Source organism: Aquila chrysaetos, chromosome Z (genome assembly GCF_900496995.4).
Source record: "Aquila chrysaetos chrysaetos chromosome Z, bAquChr1.4, whole genome shotgun sequence".
In the NCBI taxonomy this organism is placed as follows: Eukaryota; Metazoa; Chordata; class Aves; order Accipitriformes; family Accipitridae; genus Aquila; species Aquila chrysaetos.
The window spans coordinates 17,101,749-17,110,472 of record NC_044030.1 but is presented as its reverse complement, the minus strand read 5'-3'; the positions used below and the strand labels follow the sequence as shown (position 1 = coordinate 17,110,472).

General features: G+C 42.2%; 1 protein-coding gene across 8 annotated transcripts; it reads right to left on the bottom strand.

Annotated features, from left to right (window-relative positions):
- Positions 1-796: 796 nt before the first annotated feature.
- LOC115336516 (survival of motor neuron protein-like) lies at positions 797-8,724 on the bottom strand. 8 transcript variants are annotated; one of them, XM_030003648.1, is made up of 9 exons: positions 8,608-8,724; positions 8,423-8,494; positions 8,210-8,335; positions 7,717-7,917; positions 7,177-7,320; positions 6,081-6,152; positions 5,440-5,547; positions 4,454-4,539; positions 797-1,749 (listed from the first exon to the last, which is right to left on the bottom strand). In XM_030003648.1, the coding sequence occupies exons 1-8, from the start codon at positions 8,644-8,646 to the stop codon at positions 4,483-4,485; spliced, it is 819 nt and encodes a 272-aa protein (XP_029859508.1). In that variant the 5' UTR covers positions 8,647-8,724; the 3' UTR covers positions 797-1,749; positions 4,454-4,482. The 8 variants fall into 8 exon arrangements, with proteins under 8 accessions (XP_029859508.1, XP_029859506.1, XP_029859507.1 ...); XM_030003646.2 differs by lacking the exon at positions 797-1,749 and adding an exon at positions 3,158-3,739; XM_030003647.2 differs by lacking the exon at positions 797-1,749 and adding an exon at positions 3,158-3,735.

The window sequence follows — 8,724 nt, the reverse complement described above, 5'->3', positions numbered from 1 at the left end:
GCTGATTGGCTCGGCCTTGGCCAGCGGCAGGTCCACCTTAGAGCCGGCTGGTATTGGCTCTCTCTCGAACACAGGGGAAACTTCCAGCAACTTCTTACAGAAGCCACCCCTGTAACCCCCCCCGCTACCAAAACCTTGCCAGCAAAACCAATACAGGGACCCACGCTGGAGCAGTGTGCTCCTGAAGAACTGCACACCGTGGAAAGGACCCATGCTGGACCAGTTCGTGGAGGACTGTCTCCCGTGGGAGGACCCCACGCTGGAGCAGGGGAAGAGTGTGAGCAGTCCTGCCCCTGAGGAGGATGAAGCGGCAGAAATGACTTGTGATGAACTGACTCTAAACCCCGTTCTCCATCCCCCTGCGCCGCTGGGGGATTAGGTAGAGAATCCGTGAGTGAAGCTGTGCCTGGGAAGAAGGGAGGGGTGGAGGGAAGGTGTTCTGAGATTTGGTTTTATTTCTCATTACCCTACTCTGGTTGATTGGTAGTAAATTTAGTTAGTTTTCCCCAAGTTGAGTCTGTTTTGCCCATGACGGTAATTGGTTGAGTGATCTCTCCTGTCCTTATCTTGACCCATGAGCCCTTTGTTATATTTTCTCTCCCTTGTCCAGCTGAGGATGGGGACTGATAGAACAGCTTTGGTGGGCACCTGGCATTCAGCCAGGGCCAACCCGCCACAAGGTTGTACCTAAGTGATATCTTCCAAAGAAAAATGTAAAACTCTGCTTAAAACCTACTTAAAATAAATTCTATTCAGTTGTTTTGCTTGCAATGAAATCAATTACATGAATCCCTTATGAAATAAACATCATAAAACCCTTTATGGTCAGGACTGCAATAAAAAAAATATTGGATGCTAGATTTCACTAGTGTGAAAAACTGATAAAGGCCACTTTTTGTAATGTAATGCCAGATACTAACACAGGACTAGCTGGTTGAGGCAGATGGCAGTTGTGCCTCTAGCAATTGTCCTGGTTTCAGGTGGGATAGAGTTAATTTTCTTCTTAGTAGCTTGTACAGTAACTGCCATGTTAAACACAGGCTCTCCTGGCAGGCTAGCCACTGAAGGCACCATGCCTTCAAAGAGCCAGTTTCCTTCCTGACCAATTCAGAAGCTTTAGGTACTAAGGAAGGAGTGTTCTCAGTTCATTATTTCCAGTGCTTTTACTTGTACACAAAGATCTCTTTCATGCCTCCATCAGAAAAGATAGAACAGCCCTGCCTGGCTGGGTCTTTTGCACCACATCAACTTCTGTCATGGTACCACAACTGGTATTTCCCATGGACCTTCAGTTTTAACCCTGAACTGCACAGCACAGGGTGGGCTGAATGGGGAGAAGTACAGAAGAGGATAAAACTCCTTTGACACCTTCTAATCCATTACAAAGTCTGGCTTGGTCCCCAAATGGTCGTATACTGACAGTCTCGCTTCCTGGGGCAGATGAACTGCTGTGACCACCTTTCCCCCTCTGCTCCATCTCTTACAGACAGTTGCTACTGAAGACCTTCTGCAAGGCGTGAGGGAAGTGATGAGGAACTCTGTTTTTGTTAAATCTCTTCTTCCTCTTCACTAACAACCTCCTTCAGGTCCTGAGGCCCCTGCTCTGCTCTCTCTTTTACATAGGCTGCCTTGATCTGTTCCAGCTCACACAGCTCTGCCTCCAGCTCTTCTCTGTGCATTGACCGCCGGTTCCTCAGCACTTTCATGGGGAAGGGATTTAAGTCGTTGAAGGCGATGTTCATCAGCTTCCTGCGATGGAAAAGACAGGTCTGGTGAACCAATTTACCGGCTGTAACGGGTGGTAACAGATACGCCAAGTGCATCCTGGCATAGGGAAAGAGTAGAGCCTCAGATTTCAGCTCTCTGAGCTCAAAAGTCACCAAGCAGCAGAGTCTTCAAGGAATCACAGGCAATTCCTTCTCACACAAACACCAACACAAGCAACGCTTTAAACAGCCTTACACCACCCCACCTTTTAAGGTACCGGTGGCAGGAGGTGGCGGATCAGATGCCAATTCTGGTCGCCCCTGGGGCAGTGTCCTGGTTTCAACTGGGGTAGAGTTAATTTTCTTCCTAGTAACTGGTACAGCGTGTTTTGGATTTAGTGAGAATAATGTTGATAATACACTGACGTTTTAGCTATTGCTAAGTAGTGCTGATCCTAAGTTGAGGGGTTTTCAGTTTCCCATGCTCCGCAAGCAAGCAGGGGTACAAGCTGGGACGGAGTCTAGCCAGGATGGCAGACCTGAACCAGCCGAAGGGATATTCCATACCATAGGACGTCATGTCCAGTATATAAACTGGGGGGTGTTGACCAGGAGGGGTGGATCACTGCTCAGGCATCAGTCAGCAGGTAGTGAGGAACTGCACTTGCCTTTTCTTGTTTTCAGGGTTTTTTTTAATATTCCTTTTCATTACTGTTATTGTTATCATTACTGTTATTGTTACTATTATTGTCTTTTTTGTATTATATTTTGTATTGTATTGTATTTTGTACTATATTTTATTTTATCTTAGTTATTAAATTGTTCTTATCATAACCCATAGGTTGTACTTTTTTTCAGTTCTCTCCCCCATCCCAGTGGGGGGTGGGAAGTGAGTGAGTGGCTGTGTGGTGCTTAGGTGCTGGCTGGGGTTAAATCACAACAGCAATGAACAGCTGCTGAACAGCTCATTTAGAACCTTTGCATCACTGCAAGCAATCTTAAATTTACTGCAGCTAGACAATTAAGCAAAAGCCTTCAACGTGGCTTAGGGAAGTTAAGATTATGTGTTTCTCTTTTTGCTCAAATTATTTGTGGGAAAACTGATTTTCTGACACTTGCCCACAGCAGGAAAAGGACCTGAATGCAGCAAAGTTCAGGCCTGTATTTGGCTAGTTTCCATGAAAAGCAAACCACTGGCATTAACTAAATTCGTCTAGTTTTGTGGCTGCAGCCTCTATTCTACAAGAGTTAAGATTGTAAGGGCTGAAATCTAAGTCCAGACTTACCATTACCTTTCCACAGTCTGCTTTTTCTAATTTGCTTTTAGTAATGATACTCAGAAAAATGCCACGCAGCAAAACTTTCTGGTGTATTTCAGCAATTCATCCAACAGACAGATGTCTACAGAAGCTAAAAATAAAAACCACCACCAAACAAACCACTCCCCTAAATTCAAAGTTTGAAGAGTAGAACTTTATTAACAAGCATTTGAAACAAAAAAATGAGCCCTTCTCAATCCAGCTGTCATATTCAGGATTCTAATCAGACACATAAGATACCTCTTATAATATGATGGTATACTATTTTCCAGGCCATTGCCACCAGTGGCCACTGTGACATACACTGCTGCCATAGCTGCCTCCCAAAAGAGTATACTGTAATTGCTAGTTCTGGTGTTGTCATTCAGACAAAAAGTCTGAGGGATACAAGAGGTGTTTAAATGGGACACCCCTGTTATGTGGGGTTAAAAGACTTAAATTTATCATGTGGTAAAAAAGAAATGTTTCAGGGAAGTACAAAATATTTTATTGCTGCAGTGCTTTCTAAATACATTTGACTACAGGTCTTCAAGAAATAGCTCATTTCAATGCACACATAATAGCTAGTCTCAAGTCACTTGTTTACTTGTTATCAGAGGCAGCTCAATGTTAAGAAAATGTTATGATTAATTGTCTTGATAAAGTTCTGATCTTCACCACAACCATTAGTGCATAAGTGATCTACATCTCTCAGTGGGAAAGATTTGTACCTGGCTTTAAAAAAGAAGCAAAAATTAGTATACAAGAGCTTTTTGTTTTTGAACAAACAAGAATTACTCAACTGCACAGAAATTACATGTTGTCACAGAAAAACAAGTCCCCAAGAGAATACAGTTTTGTTCTATAAGGAACTGAACAATATACTGGAGAATTCTAAACAACGGATTTCAAATAAAAGCACAAGCACTGAAGTAATGAGAACAGAACTGCTCAATGACATCAAACTGAAATGTTGATCTTGTCCTGAAAACAAAGTTTAGCTACACATCCTGCTATCCCATCTGTATAATGAAGCAGTTGCTTCTGAAGACGTGTACATAGATGAGAAAACTGCATTTCACTTAACAACCTTTTCTTTTTTTCAAAATAACCCATAAACAAACAAGGTAACTCTAAATAACTCAAGTAAGCTGTGCTGTTAATCCTGATGCAGAGAGATGCTGTAGTTAAAACTCTCATCAGAGCAATAAAATACTTTCCTCCATTCTAGCCAAAAAAATACTATTCCACAACTGCTAAGGAAAGAAGGGATTAATACTGGCAGAAGTGGTCTTTGTAGGGAGCCATAAGAGCAGATGGAAGTCCCAAAGCTCACTGTTTCTGCACAGAATTCAAAACTTCTTGAGAGTTTGTCAAATGAACTGTAGTCTCAAACAAATTTGTCAAGCAACATTTTATCTTCATTTAGCACAAAATTACAATACTTACAATCCTTCAAAACAATGATGGATATTCAGTTATTTTGCATTCATTTCTCTCTCCAGTGCCGCTTCCATTCGACTTTGTTTTAAACCCTACAGGATACAATTTAGTAAAATCTTGTTTTCACCAACATAGAAATAAAAGCTTTAGTTGCAAAACAAAAATATTTTTGACAATTTTTTTTAGTCCTTTACAAATAGCTTTTAACTCTTTGGGGAAATCAGGATGGGCGGTTTAAAAAGGACAAAAGCCAAACTACATGTGTTCTTTATAATCAGTGGCTCTACAGAATAACTTCAAATATATATTTTTTATTCAATGAAAAGTAAGTTAAAGCAATCCACACTTATATATAATCTGATGCAAGAAATTCCAAAACTAGTCTTTTGAAGATACCCTATGGCACCAAATCCCTCCTTTCCAACTTCTCCAATGCAAAGAGTTTAATTCCTCCTGTAATTTTATTTCTTTGTAAGGGTACAAAGGAAAATAGAAATCAATACTTCATGTCACAATTTTTCACAGCTATGCTGACATAGCATAGCTGTCCTGCTGGACCTTCACAATCACCTGAAACAATTACTGATGAACAGTCTCTGCAAAAATGCCAAATCTGATCCTAAATGTGATACTACCACTCATACTCCAAAAAAATTACATGTAAGACTACTGAATAATAAACATATTTAGATTTACTCCACCTGTCTATGACGACAGAACTGGTTGTTTCAGAATGGCTATAAAAGTACGTAATGGAACCTCTCCAGTGGAACAAAGAACTAAAACAACATCGACTATACATGTAAGCTGGTTCACTTGACTCCTATTCAAGGGCAAGAATACTTATACAATACAAAATACCCTTAAATTTAGCTACCATAAATTAGAATAAGAGATCAAAAAAGCAGTCCTCCCTAACTTCTTGCTGAAAACAGCAGCAGCAGCACAAAAGCAAAATTACAAATGCACTTCAAGACAAAAGTGGCACGTACCAGGTAATACCCAGTGTGATAACCACTCATGTACCAGGCTATCAACATGCTCCCCAATGCTTCATCATCCTCAGAGTCTGGCCTCATAGGTGGTGGAGGAGGAATCAACTAAGAAATCACAAAGGAAATGTCTGTGTTTCAATAGGGTTTATCCCAGGTTAGAAAGCAACTAATTCTAAAAGATCAAAATATAAAACTGAAAAATAGGAACATATCCTCAATACATTCTCTGACAAGGAGTCAATTAAGATGACATTTTCTGAAAACATGTAATTTCCAAACCCTGGGAGAAAGAGGATTCCTGTAGCTTGACTGTACACAAAAATTTTATTAGGGGAAAATATTTATCTGCATCAGTGAAATGCTGTTAATCAAATGTAAGGTGTAGTTTCTTCAAGTACTTTTTCTCTTGATATTCTTACGAACAGCTTCACTGTCACAAAAATGAGTGCAGACCAGACATTATGCATTAGATTCTTGTAATATTTGTAACTGAATGTGTTATCAAATACCTGGAAAATACAGAGTCTAACACAGAAATGTGTGCTAAAAACACAGGTGGTGAGCTTATTCAGTTAGAAAACTTGAGATCACCAATACTCATCTCTTGACACCTTCTTCCTCATTCTCCTATCACTTACCGGTGGTCCTGCTGGGAAGGGCGGGGGCCAGAAAGGTAAAAACAATGGAGGTGCCCTGAATTTTGATCCAGGCTACATTGAAAAAATGGAATAGTGCAAATTAAAATCCTGATGCCTGAAATTTCTTTTTACTTAAGAGATTTATTTGAAGCAATTCACATACCTTAAACTAAAGACAACACATCCCAGCAACTCAATGAAACTGCAATAACAACACACATTAGCTATCTCTGTGGAGCATTCCATGACTGGAAATGCAAACTTAGACTACACGAGTCACTGAGGTAAACAGGGCTGAAACAGGGTTCTAGTTAAGACAACCACTTTATATTTTTTTTTCTAAATAGAAGTCAGTGGTTGCACTCTCAGATGAAGAAACATATCCAATACTGCCCACAGGCATGCAGATAATTTCTCTGCTCCTGTGTGGCTCAGCTGTGTGCTGACTAAATTCCATTATGCTTGTGAATGTCTTTAAAATGAGTCGAGATACAAATCTATTGATATGAAAGAAAAAAAGATAAAAGAAAACTTTATAAAGAAATCTTGCACAAACCATAATATTTAGGAAACATAATGCTGCGTTCAACTGCAATATTATTCAGACTCCTACACAACAGGAAAACTGAAGAGTATATCAATACCCCAGGCCTCAAAATTCAATAGAGAAGCTACAGCCGAGAGCTTCCGTGACATCTGGACATCACTTTTGCTGCCTTCAATTGTCCTGTGTAGTGAAACTTATCAATTGGCTAGAAAAAGTGCAATCTTAAAACATCAACACTGATATCATTAACAGCACTATCACAGTCCAGGGAACAACATCTCTAAGTTACAAGGCAATTGCAAAGCAAGTGTTAGCTAAGGAGAAGGCTTTCCTCATTAGACAGCAGCATCGCAAAAGGGCTACACTGTGGCCAGATTATTATAAAACGACATACCAACAGGTTCTAATACGCGTATCTGGATACCCATCCTCGAAATGCTGTTATTTGGTTTCTAGACAGTAACAAATTCTGAGACAATAGGATGATATTTATAATAATACCAGGCTTAACAGTGGTATACGAATTATTTCAGATAAGGCTGAGCTTACCCTTCCCAGGCCTGGGGCTGCCGGTGGTGCGGGAAAATGTAGGTTTTGAGGGGAGAATCTTGGTTTTGTGCAATTGTTTTTGTTCTGAGGTGACTGGGAAGATTTTTCACTTTCATCTGTTGAATACGGAGTCTCATTGTCATTCTGGAAGACCAAGAGCATTTTTGTGAGATGCACTGAACGGGAGTTTGCAGCAATTTTAGTGTGAAAAAGCTTGGAAAGCCCCATCCACATCCTTCTTTCTCTCTAGCCCTCCCAGTCCTCCTCAGGAAAGATCTTAAAACCCCATGATCTTATCGGCTCATTGTTTTAGCTATGTTATCTTCCACTCGTTCATTTCTTGTTGTCCCCTTCCTTTCCTCCATGCTGAGTTCAAGAAGTAAGGGGACGCTTTCATTCCCTCCATCAGCTTGTGTCCATTCACAGTGAAATCGGGTATCGATTCTCACTCTGAATACCGCAATGGTACAAGAAATACTGAAAAAGTTGATTTTCCCACTTCCTTTTTCCTTTTCAGAAGAATGAAAAAGTGTCCCTCACCTCCCCAGAATTCCCCATCCCATTTACTGTTTCATCGCTGGCTAGGGGAAGTAGATCAGCCAGGTTCTGCTCCTCTTGATTTCCGTATCCCATGTAAGTAACAACGCATGTGCCTCTCTTCTGATTGATGGAGGCAACAGTTGCTGGGTACACATTACCGTCCTCAGACCAAACAGCACTACAGCCATCACCAACTTTCCACTGCAACAGAAGCAAGAGAAGCAAATAAATACCTACACCAATGATTGGACAGAAAGATGCCTTTTTCTAAACTACTTTTTGTCCCAACCACAAGAAAGATGACTCCCACCCAGAAAGCTTTTCCTCTGTATTTAGTGAAGTTGGTCAATGTAACCAATAAATAAGGTCTACAACATTGTCATCCCCCCACCCCAGAACATTACGCTCAAGGCGATGAAAAAGCTACTTTAGAGTACCACAGAGAAGTACAACATGCAGTACGAGCATCACTAGCATTTGCAGACGAGGTGACCTGTTTCAAAGGCACTGTGTTGCTCTTCTTCCTGTTTCTGTTCTTTTTATTGTTTTTTCTCTTCATCCTCAGGCGCTGCTCCGGTTTGTCCGAGGTCTCCGAACACTCTCCATTCTTTAAAGCGTTCTTCGGAAAAAGAAAGGAGGAAAACAATAAAGAGCAACCCAGCGGCCTCTGCCCAGGGTCCAGCTAAGCCCGGGCCGCCCCCCTTACCTTGAAGGAGGCCACCGCCTTGTCGTACGCCTTGATGAGGGCCGTGTCGTCCCACGCGTCCGAGTCGTCGCTCTGCGAAGACGACACACCGCTTTACCGCCGCTCCAAAGCCCCGCCCCCGCCCCCGCTCCCGCTCCCCCGACCCGGCCCGGCCCGGCCCGGCCCCGGCCCCGGCGGGCGCCCACCTCCCCGGTCCCACGCCGGAACAGCACCCGATCAGCCATGGCCGGCCCCGGCCCCGGCCCCGGCCCCGCGTGGCCGCCTGCTGCGCACGCGCGGCGCCGCCACTTCCGGCGCGCCGC

Bases quoted from the DNA above. Each gene is read 5' to 3' on its own strand.
- LOC115336516 (XM_030003645.2), bottom strand. From the start codon at position 8,646: ATGGCTGATCGGGTGCTGTTCCGGCGTGGGACCGGGGAG. The intron at 8,495-8,607 runs GTGGGCGCCCGC...TCGTCTTCGCAG, and splicing joins TCCGGCGTGGGACCGGGGAG to AGCGACGACTCGGACGCGTG. The intron at 7,321-7,716 runs GTGAGGGACACT...TTGGTCTTCCAG, and splicing joins GGATGGGGAATTCTGGGGAG to AATGACAATGAGACTCCGTA.